Here is a 17,494-nt window from a genome sequence, read left to right as displayed (position 1 = left end):
GCAGCGGTCCTCCAAGACCTGAGCGGCTCCTCAAGAAATGCTTTCCCTGGGTTCTCATTGGCTAGGAGGTGAGCCACGCCCAGCCAATCACTGCGGTCTAGAGGGACCACACCTGGGCTCTGGATCCACCTCCAGGCTGAGTTGAAGTTGGTGTTCCCAGGCGTCCGGCAAAAAGGGAGGTGGTCTCTGCAGACCCACGTCAAGCAGCCTGCTTTCTGGACTGAGCAACCCACACTGCTATAGCTGAGCGAATGCCTTGGGGATGAGTGGCTGGGGTCAGGAAAGGTGTTAAGACCCAGGCTCTGCTCCAGGGAGCTCACCTCCCCCTCCAGGTCAAGACCATGGCAGTACAGGGCAGTGTGGGTGCGGGGGGACAGACCAGGAAGCCCTCCTCTTTCTTTCCTCCCCCATCAAGAACCCTTCAGAGGTCCGGCTCCCAGGCTTGTGCCTCTGGAGTCCAAAGGCTGTATTTGGAAGGGGAGAGGAAAGAAGGACCCTTGTCTGGGGCTCTTCGTGGCACTGTGAACTTGGGCGGAAGGCAGCCAGCCAGCTAGGTCCTTGAAGGAACGCAGGACAGAAGCCAGGAGGAAGTTCAGCGCTGGTTCTGGACCCGAATTGCCTAGCGTCCCTGGGCACGTGCTCCTCTCCCGTTGGAAGCATTCCCATCTGTAAAACAAGCGGTTCTGACTAGTTCGTCTCCGAGGTCCCTTCCAATGCTGCACACAAGGCTACTCCGTTTGCCTGAAAGGTTGTCTATAAACTGAATAAAAGTGGCTCCCTACGAAGCTTGGAATCCGTGGGTGGACAGATTCCCATCCCCCGCTGCCGCACCTGCCAGAGGGGACAGCTTGGACTTTTCCTACCAGGGGTTGACTTAAAGCGGGCGACCTGTGGGTCGGAGTCCACTGCCCCCTGGTGGCGTCCGGGCGGCTTCCGGACGGCGTGGGCCCGACGGCTGTGACTCAGGGGTGGCGCCGCGGCCGCGCGGCGGGAGGCCCGGCTGGGGTTCCGCCGTGGGCCGAGCCGCCACGGCGCAATTAATTACCAGCTGCTGGGAATCCTTGTCGCCCGCTCGCGGTGACTCACCGGGCGGTCAGGCTCATTCGCCGAGCGCGGGGGCCTCGGTTTCCAAAATGAATTTTGGGGAGCGCGCCCGCTAGGGGTGGGGCTCCCCGCCCCCGCGCCCGAGGGCGAGCTCGGACCCAGAGGGGACCCAGCGGCCCAGATGTCGCCCGCAGCGCGGGTTCCCTTCCCCGGTACGCACGCCCGGGGCACAACCACCCGCAAGTCCCCAAAGTGTGATGGACAGCATTCAAACCGGGGAGCCTCCGTGGGTTCCCAGACTCTCTCCACCCTGAGTCCTGTGGACAGGGAGCCCAGCACGGCCCGAGGGGATGATCTGCGGGGATCTAGGCTCCTGGAGCGAGATGAGCGAGGGTTGAGTTTAATTTCCTTGCCTAGAGTCCATGGCTAGCTTCTGCCGCGTTTTTTTAGCCCGCCGCCCTGGGGAGGCGCCCCTTCCCCCAAGTCTCCCCTTTCTTGGCCGAGGTCCAAGGGATGGGGCGCCCAGGGGTCTCTGCGACTCCCGCTTGCCCCTTCCAGCTTCATTGCTCAAAAGGCTATTAAAGGGGCTGGTGGTAGAGGAAAACTCCCTCGACGACCTGAGGGAAGACGGGGGTGGGAAAGAGGGCAAAGGGGGCTGAACCAGGCGAGTCGAGGCGAGCGAGGGTTCCTCTCTGGGCTCAGCGAGCAGCTGTGCCCAGGCCGGCCGGGAGAGGCGCCGTCGCGAGGGGCGGAGAGTCGCGGGGAGGGTCAGGGTTGAGTTCCGGGGGCACCCCGCGCCCAGCCTCGGGGAACTAAGGAGTGTTTCTCGGAAAAGCAACAGGAAGCGGACAGGGAAGCGCGGCGTCCTCCCCAGCGGCCCCATCCCAGGAGCCGCGGCTCCTGCCATCATCAGCGCTCCCCGGCCGGGGCTGGGCCGACCGGCCGGCGGCGCCCACCGAGTCCGACGCGGCCCTCGGGATCCCAGCGCGCCAAGAGGAGGTGCATCTAGACCCGTGACACACTCCCGCGGCCAGGTGGCTGACCCCCGGGGAAGCCGCGAGCCGCGGCGCGCTCCCCTCCGGCGCCCGCGGACCCGCCCCTCGTGCGCCCACTCTCAGCAGGATTTCTCCTCTCCCTTAAGCTGCCTGCCTGCCTTCTCCGGCTGCATGCCGTCTCTGCGTCCGAGCCCGGGTCTCTCAAACTCTCCGCCTCTCGGAGAGCTGGACTCGAGCCGCCCGAGCAGCCTCATTTATCCTCCCATCCCCCCGCCGAAACCTGCCGGCGCTCCGCCCCCACCCCTACTCGGGCGACACCCGGCCCTCCGCCCGCCTCCGCCCCCTCCCCGGTGCCACCGGGCGCCCCTCCCTGGCCCCCTCCGCGTGCGCCCTGCGCCGCGCTCGGTCTGCAGCGGGAGCCGCCGCCGCGGCTGCCTCGCCAGCTGGCTGGGGACCAGGCGGGAGGTGGCGCACCCAGGAGGCTGCGGGAGGGGGGAAGGAGGGAGGGAGGCCGGGCCTCAGCGTAGCCCGGCCCCCGCCCCCCGTGGCCCTCCCGCCGGAGCCGGGCTGCCACGCGCGCGCGCGCGCACACACACACACACATACACACACACACACATACACACACACGCGCGCCCGCGCGCGCATACACACACTCACTCACACGGGCACACATACGCACAGACACACGCACACACACTCGGGCTCCCTCCGGCGCGCACGCACGCAGCGCTCCAGGCAGACCAGCGCTGCGGCCGCCTCCCCGGACGCCGGAGGGCCCCGACCCCGGCGCGGCTCATGCGCCCGAGCCCACCCCGCATCTCCGCGAGGCCCGCGGGACCCCTCCCGCCGCCGCCGCCGCCGCGCCCGCCGCCCCCGGAGGAGCGGACTGGCCGACCGCCGCCGCGCCGTCCCCCGGCCGCCCCCGAGGCAGCTCCGCCGCGGGCCCTGCCGCCCGGGGGCCGCGCCCCGCTCCCGCGCCTCGGGGGCTGAGCCCAGCAAACTTCGCGGAGCGGCCGACGCCTGGCGGGGACCCCGCCGCATCCCGGGGCGCTCGGGTGGACGCAGGGCGCTCGGACCTCCGGGCAGCGGGCCGCCCCGCCCGCTGCACCTGCTCGGCCCCTTCCCGAATCGCTGGGGACTCCGGAGACGCAGCCACTTCGCAAACTTTTTCACCCCCCTTCGAAGGGGGGCTCGGAGGGCTAAAGGGGGAAGGAGGTCCCGCGGGGCGCGCGCAAACCTGCGGGCTCCTAGCTGGGCGCCGCCTCCCCGGAGCCGGACCCGAAGGGGCGCGGGCCCCGGCGGCCGCGCTCCGGCTCCCGCTCCCGCCCCTGCTTTTCCGGCGGGAGCGGGGGGCGGGGTGCGGAGGGCAGCGAGGCCCTCGCGGTGCCCGGCGGGGCCGCCGTGCATGGCCCTGCGCAGTGGGGCGGGCTGTTTTGGCCGGGTCTGGCGCAGGGTGTCGGGGCTCCCGGACTCCTGGCCCCGGCGCTCCAGCAGCCTCCTGTGCCTGTCTGCCTTCTCGCCGGAGCCCGGGCCCGCGCCGCCCCTGCCCCGCCAACCGCCTCGCGGTGGCAGCGGCTGTGGCGGCCCCGGCGGAGGGGGGCCCCCCCAGCCTCCCCGCCCCCCGCCTCCCCGCTGCTGCTGCTGCTGCTGCTGCTGCCGCCGCCGCTTACAACTTGGAGGCGGCGGCGGCGGCGGAGGAGGCGGCGGCGGCGGCCGCCGGGCGCTGCAGTGGGACGCGCGCGGCTGCGAGCCTGCGGGACATGCCCCCCGCGCCGGCTCCTTGCTGGCGGCCATGAAGAGGCAGAACGTGCGGACTCTGTCCCTCATCGTCTGCACCTTCACCTACCTGCTGGTGGGCGCCGCCGTCTTCGACGCCCTCGAGTCGGACCACGAGATGCGCGAGGAGGAGAAACTCAAAGCCGAGGAGATCCGGATCAAGGGCAAGTACAACATCAGCAGCGAGGACTACCGGCAGCTGGAGCTGGTGATCCTGCAGTCGGAGCCACACCGCGCCGGCGTCCAGTGGAAATTCGCCGGTTCCTTCTACTTTGCCATCACGGTCATCACCACCATAGGTAAGAGCTGGGCGCGCCGCCGCCCGGCTCCCCGCGTCCCGGGAGGAGTCCGGGGAGGCGGCTGAGCGCGCAGCGCAGGGCTGGGTGCGGGGCGCCGAGGGTTAAACGCCGCCTGTCGCCGGCGCGAGGGGGGGCCCTTCCCGCAGCGCCCCCTCCTCTCCAGGAGCCCCCCGCCTCTCCTGCGCCTCCTCGCCGGCCTCACCCCTCGCGGACCCCACCCGGGGCTCTCCTCCGCGCTGGTGTCTGGACCAGGCGTGCGAGCCCGGAGCGAGCGTGCCGAGCCTAGAGGGCGGAGGCGCCACTTTTGCGAAGAGAGTGGAGCGCTAAGAATAATCCCCTAGCAGACACCCACCCACCCACCGCCCCGGCGCGGGCTGGGCTGCGCGGGGCTCCAAGCCTTACACTTACTACCTCTCCCGGAGTTGGAGAGGGCTGGCTTGGCACCCGCGGCGCGGAGACCGACTCAGATGGCCCGGGCACGGCTCTTGGAGCGTGGGAGGCGCTGACCCTCGCCAGCCTTCTCTGAGCCCACATCTCAGCTTTCCTCCCTCCTAGCTCCTCTTCTTCCAGGGCTGGAGCCCGGGTGTGCCAGGCCCCTGGCAGGAGAGAGTTTGCTGTTTGGTGATGTGGGGGGCGGGGGGATGGGGGGAGACTAGGGGGCCGTGACAGCCCGCTGAAAGGCTCTAGGAGGGCGGGGGCTGGGGTGGGGTGGGGACAGGACCAGTCCACCCCGGGGCTGTGAGGGTGGGTGAGGCAAGTGTGCTTACTGCTGAGAAGCTGGGGAAGTTCTGGCCCGGTTCAGGGAGAGAGTCCAGTTGGTACATCCTGTGGGTCCTGAGCCCAAAGGCATTGCCCACCAAGCAGTCTCTGGGGGGTTCCTAGGGCAGGACCCCCACCGAGGCCTAGGGGTTTAGAGAACTGTGTCTATCACACTTTGAGAGGTGGGGGAAGGAGCAGGTCCCTGTAACCCAGTGGAGGTGGGGACCCCTCCCCATGGAGGCAGGAGGTAGGGTGGCATCTCTGGTTTGCAACTTGTCCCAGCATGGCTTCCAGCCCCTCCACGGCCACCCCCTTGGACCTGTCGGGGCCACTGCGTTGGCTCACGGGCATCACTCTTTTGCCCCCCTCCACTTATTTGTGCCCCTGCGCCCTGAGCAAAGGCCTCCTCTCCCCCCAGCCTCTCATCATCCCTCCTGCCTGACTTCTCTGGACCTCTTTCTCTGATTTTTCTTTCCCTTGATATTTTCCTTTCTCTGGAAAGCTCTGCATGCTGCAAAAACAGTATTTCTCAGTGCCATATGCAACAGGAAGCGCCAGCACAGGACGGCTTGTCTTTCCTTCTTGGTTGAAAAGACTTTGTAGAGAGTCATCTTGTTTGAAATGTTTAATTCATTGGTGTAGGTTTCTATGTTTTCAGAAGGAAACCGTCCTTCTGTTGTCAGCAGAACCAGCTTTGCTCCCTCTTGCCACACGCCCTTGGCCCTGTGGCCAAAACACAGAAAAGTCCTTCCTTTCCCACCCTGTGCTTCCAGCTCCCGAAAGGGCCAGCCGGCCAGCGTTTCTGTCTTTAAACTTTCAGCGTGAGCTGTGGCCAAGACACACATGTGCAGGATGGCAATCTTGTGGGGCAGGGGCCTGCTTGTGGGAATGTGCCCCCCCCCCCACCACCACAACCGACCGCCCCTGGGGGAGGGGAAGAACTCATCATTCCCGGAAGGGCCTTGAGTGATGTAGACTCAAAACATAAAACCTGCGAGCATGCCGGCTTCCAGGAGTGACATGAGCCCAGGATACCTCGCTTGGGCTGGTCCTGAGAATTGAATTGCAGCATTGGCGAGATGGTGGTTGGTTGGAGTTACAAATCCACCCAGAGATGGTCCATTTACCTGATCAGGTTCTTGTCGATTGCACTGATTGATTCTGATTGGTGGTTCTGGACATGTGCTTCTAACAGTTAGGGCTCCAAAAAGAAAGAGTCGAGACAGGGTGGCCGAGTGGATCTTAGCCAGAGGTGCAGGCGGGATTCCAGTCAGCACAGGAGAAGGGGCCGCTGATGACTGGGTGACGTTTCCTCAGTTCTTTTGTTGAATTTCCAACTGATTTTCCAGAAAGGAAGGTTGGAGTACATGTGTAAGGTTAGGAAGTCAAGACTGTCCTACCAGCGCTTCCCTGCTGTGGAAAGATGCTAAGGCTGGAGCCCACTGACCAGGCTTGGAACCTGAGGCCGGTCCGACCTGGAAGACCATGGCATGTGTGGGGTGGGCTGGTTCCTGACTCCCAGCCTCAGTTACCCCCACCTGTAGGAGGGCTGTGACTTGGGAACACCTACTGGGGTGTCTCTGAAGAGCCAGTGGGCTCCCTCATGCCTGCAGCCACCTGGTACAGTGCTGTCTGCATTAGTAGGTGAGAATCCAGGAATTTTGACATCAGCCTCAGATTCTCCCCTAAGAAGCTGTTTAGCTCTGAAGAGCTTGCATTTGCAGGAAACCAAGCACCTTTCTAGTTAATTCTGTTTTCTTTTTTTTAATATAAATGTAAATTAAGGTTCTCCTAGGCCTAGAACAAAACCCAGCCCCAAGCCATCTCTGAGGAGCCATCTCCTATCGGATGGTGATGTTGACGAGTCAGGTGCGTCTTTACAGGGTTCTTTTTCATCTCACCTTGAGCGGTTTCTTGAGCCTGTGTGCTCCAACTTCTAGTTCCAGCCTCCGAGGTGGGGCAGGCACCAACCGCACCGCTAATGAACCCTGCTTCCCGGATGGATGCACTTACTAGCGTCCTCGGTGAAATGGATTTTAAGAACACGAATGATGACCACTTTGCCTTGGATCCGTGACCGCCATCTTCATAAGAGGCTTTGCTGGGCTCTCACGCCGACCACAGCCCCTGCTGTCCCGGGAGGCCCAGACTCAGCCAGCTTTGTCCCAAGGAGGGACGAGCACAGGTCACACTGGCTTTGAGAGGGCAGACTCACTTCCGTCGTTGATCCGGGTCTGGGTGCTGTCTGTCCCCGCTTGCTGCTTCTGAGGTCTGTGCCACTTGTAGCTACTGCCCAGTAGATCATGTTGTTGGTTCTAAATTTGGCAAGCCCTAGGCCTTTGGAACTCTCCATCACATCAAGATGAAAATCCTTCTGCACACCCTGTCATGCCTGTCTGGTTCGCAGGAGGGTTGGATGCCCTCCCACCCCACCTCCTGGGCTGTCGGGAGGAGTGGTGGGACTCGGCCTGGCAGGGCTGTAGAGTGCCTGGGCTGAGTTGCTCTGCTGGGGCTAAGGGCCGGGTGGGGAAGGAGCCCCAACCAACTTGTGCTTTTCCTACGGAGGCGCTTGAGGCCAAAATTATGTCCCATACTCAGCTACTACACCTGACGGCAGTGGGAATCTCGACAGTCCTCTTCAGACTCTTCACCTCTGTGTTCTAAGCTGTTACCACCTTCAGGATCCTTAAGGAAGAAACTGTGCTTAGAATTCTGATCTCATTTGGAAGATCTAAGAGGGCGATTTAAAAACTGGTCCTCACAGGGGAAGGAGGGAGTGGAGGACGTGCGTTTATGTTTTTGCTGCTGTTTGGAAGAGGGGAGACTGACATGGGGTGGGTCCCCCTAGCTAAAGGCGGGGTGGCTGCTGCAGGAACCAAGGTGATCGGCTCAGGGAGCAGGTCTCTGGTGGGGAGTGGGACACTGTCCCTGCTCGAGGTCCCCTGAGAATGTAGTGGGACATCCCCTTTCCTCGCTCATACACAAGACCTTGAACAGAGTTCTCGCCAAGTGGGAAGTATTTCCCGCGTCATCCTCTGGTGCTCCTGGTGCCGTGTTCTATCCATGGTTCACAGCCTCGCTGCGCTGCCCCTGCCTGGCCTGTGTTGCCTCTGAGGCTCTGGGACTGTCTAAGATGATAAGATAAGGTCTGGCCTTGAGGCAGGAGCAGGGCTGGAAGCCCACACAGTTGGGTACCGTCCAGCGGGGAGCGCAGGGACAGCTGAACTCAGTTAACCCTTCCCGCGCCTCCAGCAGGCAACCTGGGTTGGTGAGAGTCCCCACTGGCCTTCGTCCTCCAGGACACTTGGCTTCCCGTCCACCCCTCACTGCTGCTGCCGTCAGCGCCTCCTCCAGCTCCAGCATTGTTGATGCCATTTATCCTGCCCCCGGGGGAAGTGCATCTTTCCTGGCACCCCGGGGCCCATGCAGAGCCTCACAGGGAATGGGCACCTCCAGGAGGACACTGGATGGGAGCAGGACCCCTGAGTACACAGCTTCCACACATGTCACCCCTGAGGCGGGAGGGAGCATCACCCCACTTTACAGATGAGCAAACTGAGGCCCAGAGGAGGCAGTGTGCACTGGGGCAGAGGGCCCAGAACTCCTAGTCGGGATCCCCTCACTGCCAGCTCCAAGCACAGATTCCACCAGGAGCCAGGGATGGGCCTGTGGAATCTTCCATCTGTGTCTTTCTGCTTCTCCTTTTGCCTCCAGCAATCCTGCTCAGCCAGACTCAGGTGGAGGCTTGGCCACCCACCCACAGCGGGCTGGAGAGGAGGGCTGGGGTCTCCTTGTGACCTTCTGTGTGGCAGCGGGCTGGGTGCAGCCGCATGACAGGCCGTGCTGAGCTCCGCCTCCCAGGCCTGCCTGGACCTGGCCTTGCGCCGTGTGGCCCTGGCCCTTCAGCAAACGCGGCCTGTCTGTACATGTCCTGGGGGAGGCGGAGGGCTGGGTTCCCTGACTCGGGGCAACCTGAGAGATGGCTCTCCTGAGGTGAAAGAGACACCACCACACTGAGGGCTTCGAGATGGCAGGTACAGCGTGAGACCCCGTGTGTGGACACCTGTTGTCTTCATAAGCCTGGACTTTCACTTTAAGCCTGGGAAAGTGGGGGCAGGAGGTGACCCAGGCTTACATGTGCATCTCCTCCCCTGTGGACCTGTGTCCACATCTCCCCCTGCCCACCCCATGCCCTCCCTCGCCAAGACCTCACTGCACCTGTGTTCACACCTGCCCCACCCGTCCCCATGCACCTGTATTCACACCTGCCCTGCCCATCCCCAAGCACCTGTGTTCACACCTGCACCTGCCTGTCCCCACGCACCTGTGTTCACACCTGCCCCGCCCGTCCCCACGCACCTGTGTTCACACCTGCACCTGCCCATCCCCACGCACCTGTGTTCACACCTGCACCTGCCCGTCCCCACGCACCTGTGTTCACACCTGCACCTTGCCCGTCCCCACGCACCTGTGTTCACACCTGTCCCTGCCCGTCCCCACGCACCTGTGTTCACACCTGTCCCTGCCCTTCCCCACGCACCTGTGTTCACACCTGTCCCTGCCCCTCCCCATGCACCTGTGTTCACACCTGCACCTGCCCCTCCCCACGCACCTGTGTTCACACCCGTCCCTGCCCGTCCCCATGCACTGGTGTTCACCCCCATCCTTGCCCGTCCCCATGCACCTGTGTTCACACCTGTCCCCGCCCATTCCCATGCACCTGTGTTCACACCTGCACCTGCCCATCCCCGACATCCTCCCTGCACCCATGTGTCACACCCCACACACCCACGTGTGCATCCATCCTTTCCTCCGTGCTGTCATTCGCTTACTTGTTCACTCTCTCCTCATTGCTCAGAGCACTCACTCAGCTCTGTTCATGGTTCACACTTTCCTCTGTCACTGGGATGTTGCCTAGTTCCTCCCATGTGCAGAGTGGGGTGGGGGCTGCTGTGAGGGAGGAGGTGCATGGCACCTCAGCAGGCTCAGGTAGTGTTAATGCCTCGATGGCAGGGGATCTTCAGGTTGTTTCAGCCTCATCTTCCCATCAGATGATCGGCAGATCTCGGTCACTTTTAATTTGAAAAATTTTAAGATGTTTGTATGAAAAAGCACACCTATCACAAATGTATTGCTCAGTGATCCCTGTAAGCAAACCCTGCCGTGCAACCAGGACTGAGCTCAAAAGGCAGAACATTGCCAGCCCCCTGAATCCTCTGTCATCAGCCAGCCTTTTCTTGAATGCTTCTCGTGACAGGGAGCTCATCACTTCACATGATGAAGTATGTGTGCCTCGATGAATGTGGAGGTTATTCCCTCCACAGGGAAAAGCAGTCTGCATGTCGAGGGCTGGCCTTCTCTCAAAGGACTGGCCAGTCTCCATGGTGGTTATTTGAGGGACCAGAAGGTCTCCATTTAGAAACTGGAACTTGGGGGTCCAGAGCCAGAAGAGGAGAGAGAACTCAGTACCCAGAGTGCGGTGGGTCTAGAGCAGAAGGTATGTGGTGTGGTCCAGAGTGTGATGGGTACAGGGAGCCAGGATGGACAGGCAGCCAGCCCCAGGCAGCTGACCTGTGCTCTGAGTCACACCAGCTGTGCCACAGGGCCAGGGAAAGCACAGGAGGAGATGAGTGGAACGCTGACATTAGGGAGCCAAGCCCCTGGGCTGCAGAAGCAGAGGCAGTGGGCACTTGCGGGAGTCCATGGGCAGCAGGGTCTGGGATATGAAAGCTTGGTTGAGGGTCTTCTTCTCCATCTGGTGGACATCCTCCTCCTTGCCACCCGTTGGCAGGGGCTGGGGGGGAGTCTGGCATTCACTTCCTTAAGGGATTATGTTCAGAGTTCCCTTCTGCCTGCCTTCACTGTGGGACCTCTGCTTGTAGAAAGGTCTCCCTTTCGAACTGAAGGCACCCACCCTGTGGTTTACCAGTTCTCTGGTGGAAGGGCTGAGTAGAGCTTGGTTCCCTTCCTGTCCTGAAAAAGTCTTGGGATTTTGGAGCTGGTCCCAGGGCCCCTGCATTTCTTTCGATAATGCCTTCATAAGCTGGGCCCCTCTCCCCTGAGCAGTTTTGGCACACACATGTGCTCTCCAAGTCAAGTCTGATCACGCAGCGAGGGCAGAGAATCACCTCCCCAGGTCTAGCACTGTACTTCTGTTAATGCTCCCGCTCAGTATGCCAGCTTTTCTGGGCAGCCCCCTCCCTGCACCGATCAGTTCTGAGCCTTCAGCCCACTCGAACGTCTGTCGTCTGCTCCAAGAGAACTCTCCTGTATTCACTGTCTTGAACTGGGGTGAACCCAGACCCTGATGTTGATCTCAGAGCATAAAACAATTATGTGCTGTGGACACAGAGAAATAGAGATGATTGATGGAAAGAAATTGCAGCGGGGGAAGATGAGAAAATTTAGGAGCTCCGTGAATGCACTGGCCCAGCTTGTCAGGACACCATGAGATGTCTGCCCCCAGGCCTGGGGATACCAGCGTCCCCAGCTGGTGACCCTCTATTGGCTCAGGCACCTTCCCAGTCATGCTCCTTCCTGGGGTCTTGGTCCTGAGCGAGGAGGGGGCCTGGCCGGGGAACAGCTGCTTAAAGGTGGGGCCTGCCCCGTGTGGTGGGCTTGTCCTGACCTGCCCTCACCCTTGTTGCGTCCCCAGCCCTGGGAGGGTCCCTGGGTGGTGGCAATGTGGTGAAGGAGGGGGCCAGACCCAGAGGTGGGTGAGCTGTGGGCTGTGGTGGGCTGGTGGGTGTGCAGGTGCACTCGGTGTGGCAAGGGGCCTGCTGGGCCTGGCATGTGGAGAGCAGAGGGGCCCAGGGCCAGGCCCGACCTCTGGCCTCGGTCTTCCGTCCGGAGGTGTGGGTCACCGTGCCGCCTGCCTCCAGAGCCTGAGTGCAGAGAGACTCGAGGGGCCGGCCGATCACGGGGTCCCCCAGCCTCCGGCAGGGCAGCTCACTTCTGCCTGTCCTGGAAGCCCGATCCTGGGCACACCCCTTTAACCTGCTTCCGCATCCATGAGACGGGGATGCAGAGCTTGGCGGCTGTGTGTCTTGAGCATCAGAGAACACACCAGAATGTGCGGTGAGAGGCCTCCTCTCGCGGCCCCAGGCTCTGACTGTGATGACGGAGGCTGGCAGGTGCCTCCCATCTCCCTGCGCTGCACCAGCTTAGGGGCCCTGGGACCATCTCCAAATTTCCAAGACTGTTTTGGGACAGGAAGGGAACCACGCTGGGAGCGTCGTCATCACCCCCTCCCAGCCCGGCTCCCTGCCCACCCTCTGGGGGCCGCCCCGCCCCTGCGGGTTCCCGTCGCCCTGGCCCTTGTGGCTGCTGCCCCACGTCCATGCTGCATTAGAGAACACCCCTGGAGATAGCAAACCTGGCCTGCAGCAGAAGGAGGCTCCCATGGTCAGGGGGAGGCCAGGCTGGGGGCTTCTGGAGTCATGGGGTCCCAGCCTGGGCCATAGGTCTTCTCACCCCAGGCTTCTTGGGAAAATGTGACTTCCTGGGAGGCCGCCCTCCTCCACCCTGCAGCCGCAGTGACCCTTCTGAAGCCCACACCACCAAATTCCACTGCGACTGACCCCCCCCCTGCACCCCCAACCTCTTGGGTCAGAGCCAGGCCCACCGTTTCTCCCACAGGGCACCCCGGTCTGTGTGTGTGATGCAACCTCCCCAGTGGACACCTGAGTGCCCAGGGCAGGGCTGGGCACCCACTGGTCTTGGGCTCCCCGGGGCCCTCCTCAGAGCACCTGCTGGGGATGAGATTCACGCCCGGTGCCGAGAGCTGGGTGGTCCTTTGAAGTGAGTGCTTAGGGGCCCTCTTCTTGCATGGCTGGGCCCTGGGGCCCCTGGACACGTGCAGGACACAGGCCCAGCTTCTTAAACCTCAGCTGTCAGTTTTAGGGAAGATGGCAGTTTGGAGACCTGTCTCGCCGATGGGGAGCACCTCGCTCTGACAGCTTTAATGTGTAATCTCAGCCCCCAAGGCCACCACCAGTGACAGGCCCATGTGAGTCTGCCGGGCACCTGGCGGGGAGAGACACCCACCTGCGAAATAGCCTTGGGCTGTTACGGCCCTGCCAGACATGCAGGCAGGAGGCCAGAGGCCTCCTAGAGGACAGCATCACTGGCCTTTGCCCGGGGGTTAAGGGGCACAGGTGTTTGCTTCTGCACCGCATTGTCATGGCACCCAGCCCTCCACCCTGGGGCATCCTCCCTGCCCTTCCAGCCTCCCCTCTCCACTGCCGTCCCCCTCCACCCCTCCCTGGACACCCCTGGCAGGCTGCTCCCACCTGAGACCCTGCCCGTGCTGGTCCCCCCGCCCAGCTGGCCTGTGCGCTCACAGGGCTCTGGGGCCACCCTTGAACCTGTCCCCTGACACTGTCGGGAGGTGACAGCAGGCCCCGTCACACGAAAGACGCTAGAGGGCTGGGGTCAGGGCTCTTATCCCGGTGTCCTGAGCCCCGGGGATGTACTCACCGGGTACTTGATGACTGACTGCCCGGGACGAGACATTCGTGAGTGTGAAGCATGTGCAGTGGTGTGTTTGGTCCCCGTTGGCCACTTGTTGGAGGTGTGCGAGGGGGCAGGCCTCTGGGGTGCAATGAGTCTTAGGGGCGGGTGAGGCCTGCCAGGGGGAGAGGGGCAGAGACTGGCGCTGGCAGCTGCTATGGGCGCCGCAGCCCTGGGGTGTCCAGGCTGAGAGCGGGGCTGTTCCCTGGAGCCCGGGCCCCTAGAGTCATTTGTGGACGCACGCCTGCCTCCTTGCTGTTCCCCCCGCCCCACACCTTTGCGCTGTGGTCTTTGGCGCAGCGGAGCTTAGTGGGGATCTGCCTGTTGGCTCTTGGGGGTTCCTTTAGGTACTTCCTGGGGCCCACCGGCAGTGTCCCTGCCTCCGTGGGCAGGGGACCGTGACTGCTCGTGACCCATGATGAGGATGCCGCTGTGAATGCCGTGAAGAGCACAGGCTGTGCGCGGGGCCCGCCCCGGCTCTGGTCCCCGTGTGACCTCGGGTGGGGGCACAGTTCCCCCCTCCCACCACGGACGTTTGGGGCTGGATGCCTCTTTGGGGCTTCCCTGGTGGCTCAGGCGGTAAAACCGTCTGCCTGCAGTGCAGGAGACCCCGGTTCGATCCCTGGGTTGGAAAGATCCCCTGGAGAAGGGAATGGCAACCCACCCCAGTATTCTTGCCTGGAAAATCCCATGGCCGGAGGCGCCTGGTGGGCTACAGTCTGACTGAGCGACTTCACTTTCGCTTCCACGTCTTTGCAGTGGGGGCTGTCCTGTGCGTTTTAGGACACTGAGCAGCACCCCTGGTCTCCATCCTCTAGTTGCCGGTAGCAACTCCCCTCCCCCACCCAACAATGACAGATAAAAACGTCTCTAGACATTGCCACGTGACCTCCAATGTGCACACAGTCCCCTGTCCTGCTGACTTCTGCGCCTGGGGTGCGTTGGGGGGGGGGTCTTTGGAGCGAGGTGACTCTCAGGCACAGTCCTGTGTGGAGGGGAGATGGGAGCTCAGGTGCCCCTGGTGTGAGTCACTCAGGGAAGGAGGGGAGAGGCGTTGGAGAAAGCCACAGGAGGACACTCGGCCTCCCCTCTCCCCAGGCAGAAGCTCTCTCAGCAGCGTTGTTGTGTCGTAGGGGGCATGGATTCTGCTCCAGCCTAGCCGCGAGGCCCCAGTAAGTCTGGAGGCAGCCCTGTGCCCCTCGATCCTCACGTGTGCAACGTCGGGACCTTTTCTCTCTTGAACTCTGGTGGGAAGTGACTGCTGGCAATGCAGGGCTGGACTGGCTGGGCTCCGACCACAGGTCTCATCTGGGCCCCAGGAAAGGGCCTGACCCAGGCTGCGGGGGATGTTCCCACTGAGTCCAGTTGTCATGAGAGGTTTCCCAGTGTGAGCACCGTTTTCGGGGAGACAGTGACCTCTTTGACCCCACCCCAAGTGCTGAGGGGCATCTATTTGGTCTAGCATCTATTTGGAGCAAGTGTTTGGCCAGAGGGATTCAAACACCAGTGAGCTCAGTGGATGCCAGTGTGTGTTGGTTCATAAAGTAGCTCTCATATGGCTGGAAAGGAGAAGTAGTGAGCCGTGAAAAGACGGTTTTATAAAGAGGGGAGACGTTCCCCATCATTCTCCTATGGTCCTGTGGTCGCATGTGGGAATGGCTTTAGCTTTCCATGTTCACACTTTTATCTTTGCCCAAATGTATGCCCACTGTTTCTGTCATTTCATCAGGATGAATCTCTCAGAGACTGTGTTCAGCTGCCTGTAGCAGAGAACCTAGGCTACAGTGACTGGACCAAACAGCAATGAAGGAGTCTGGGGAAGGTAGTCGGGCTGACAGGGAGCTCCACGATGGCTTCAGAGACCCAGACTCCTGTCTTTCTGCCCAGCCAGCTATCTTGGCTTTAGTTCTTAGGCTGGTGCCTCATGGCTCTAAGATGGCTGCTCCACCTCCGGCATCACCTCCAGCATCCTTTCCTGGCAGGAAAAAAGAGAACAAAAGACAAAGATGTGTGCCAACTGAATCTGCTCCTTTCTAAACAGATTTCCTGGATGGCCCACCCAAGGACTTTTACCTACATCTCAGCCAGGATGGAGAAGGTGATGGCACCCCACTCCAGTACTCTTGCCTGGAAAATCTCATGGATGGAGGAGCCTGGTAGGCTGCAGTCCATGGGGTCGCAAAGAGTTGGACGTGACTGAGTGACTTCACTTTCACTTTTCACTTTCATGTATTGGAGAAGGAAATGGCAACCCACTCCAGTGTTCTTGCTTGGAGGATCCCAGGGAAGGGGGAGCCTGGTGGGCTGCTGTCTGTGGGGTCGCACAGAGTGGGACATGACTGGCACAGAGTGGGACATGACTGAAGCGACTTAGCAGCAGCAGCAGCAGCAGCAGCATTAGCCAGGAATGTGTCTCATGGCCAACCCTAGCTGCAAGGGAGTCTGGGAAGATATGGCATGTTGCTTTTCAAACTGAATGGGTTCTGAAGGTGAGGAAGGAGTAGAGATAGGTATTTATATTCTCCCATGGTATCTATGGCATATGCCTGGCATTTCAGAGTCCTTTTCTCTTTAAGTTTACATCAAACACATCAAACGTTACCTTGTGTTTCTGCAGTCTTAAAGAAAATCTATTTTCATAGCTCCATATCCACTAAAGGAATGTATGACCATCTATTTAATTACTTCTATGTATATGTTTTAATGTATATGGGGGAAGATGGAGGGCAAGAGGAGAAGAGGGTGACAGACGATGAGATGATTGGATGGCATCACTGACTCAGTGGACATGAATTTGACCAAACTGAAGGAAATGATGAAGGACAGGGAAGCCTGGCATACTGCAGTCCATGGGGTCGCAGAAAGCCAGACATGACTTAGCAGCTGAACAACAACAAATGTATCTGTGTCTTTCCTCTTTTTTTTTTTTTTGCAATTATTGAACATCTGTGTGTGTGTGTGTGTGTGTGTGTGTGTATTCTGCTGGGTCATTTTTCCCTCTTAAGGCTTTGCTGTCATGGCAGGATTCCTAGGGTAGAGGGCAGAAGAACCTGGTAGTGTTGTGTGTTGTCCTGTAATCACAAAAGCATATGGTGCAAGGCTTTTGGTCTCGCTGCACTTGCAGCAACCCTCAGCAATATTGAAGACTTTTTTTTTTTTTAATGTTTGTACTATTTTAGAACATTTTATGAGTAATCTTTGTGTGGCCTGAACCAGGTCGTGTCGGGTTGGAGAGCTGGTGTCCACAGCTGTGGACCCAGCTGGTCCAGTGGGGTCCGTGGGTTCAGTTGACACCCAGAACCCACAATCTCCCAGACACCCCAGAAGCAGGCAGAGAGAAGGGAGCCAGTGAGCTTTGGCCTGACTCCCAGGGTAGGAGGTTTTGCTTGATGATGGCCTGATGCAGCCAGTTGACTTGGTCCCTGGAACTCTGGGCTGGGAGGCAGCCCCACCGGGGAAGAGAGCTGTGTGTGACCCATCAGTCACGCGGTTGTGGCCATAGCATGGATGGTGGCAGCATGCCTGCCTGCCCTAAGCCGGTGAGAGACAGAACTTCAGAGGTGGAGGGCTTTTCCGTCAATATGCCTAGAGTAACACTTCTGTGATGACCCTGTGGATATAGCTTGTCTTGGTGTTACTAGTTTACAAGGCAAAGTCCCATCCACCTCTACCTTTCATCCAAGTAACAGTTTTGTAGCATGAGACCAGAGATGTCAAGTGGCTTCCCGAGGTCACACATGGAGTTTGGGACTCGAAACCCAGATCTGTTTACCTGCCTCAGTGATTATTGCATCTGGTCCTACTCTTTGAGGCTGGATCATTGCTTGATACTCCAGTGATAGGGACCTCAGTGCCTCACTAAGTTAGTAGGGAAAGGCAGATGTGGGGTTGATGTTAAAAGAAAACACAAGGCCTCTCATCTCTTGTCTCCGTCATACTAATCAGAGCGCCCCAGGACAAGCTTAACCTCTAGTCCCTAGTCACAACAGAAGAGCTATCACTCAGCGAGTTTTTTCTTCAGACGCCATCTCAGTGAATTTCATGCTCTCCACAACCCTATCAGATGGATATTTTCATGTATTCCGTTTTATGGATGATACGGAAGAT

General features: G+C 60.5%; 1 protein-coding gene across 1 annotated transcript in view; it reads left to right on the top strand.

The window, feature by feature from the left end:
- KCNK9 (potassium two pore domain channel subfamily K member 9) overlaps nucleotides 3,714-17,494 on the top strand; it is a 103,406-nt gene continuing 89,625 nt past the window's right edge. Inside the window, exon 1 of the mRNA XM_018058604.1 lies at nucleotides 3,714-4,117. Coding sequence (XP_017914093.1) covers nucleotides 3,835-4,117 — 283 coding nt within the window. The 5' untranslated portion in view covers nucleotides 3,714-3,834. The remainder of the gene's footprint in view (nucleotides 4,118-17,494) is intronic.

Source organism: Capra hircus, chromosome 14 (assembly GCF_001704415.2).
Source record: "Capra hircus breed San Clemente chromosome 14, ASM170441v1, whole genome shotgun sequence".
NCBI classification, from domain to species: domain Eukaryota; kingdom Metazoa; phylum Chordata; class Mammalia; order Artiodactyla; family Bovidae; genus Capra; species Capra hircus.
Note: the sequence above shows the minus strand (reverse complement) of the source record. Positions and strands in the feature narration are given on the sequence as shown.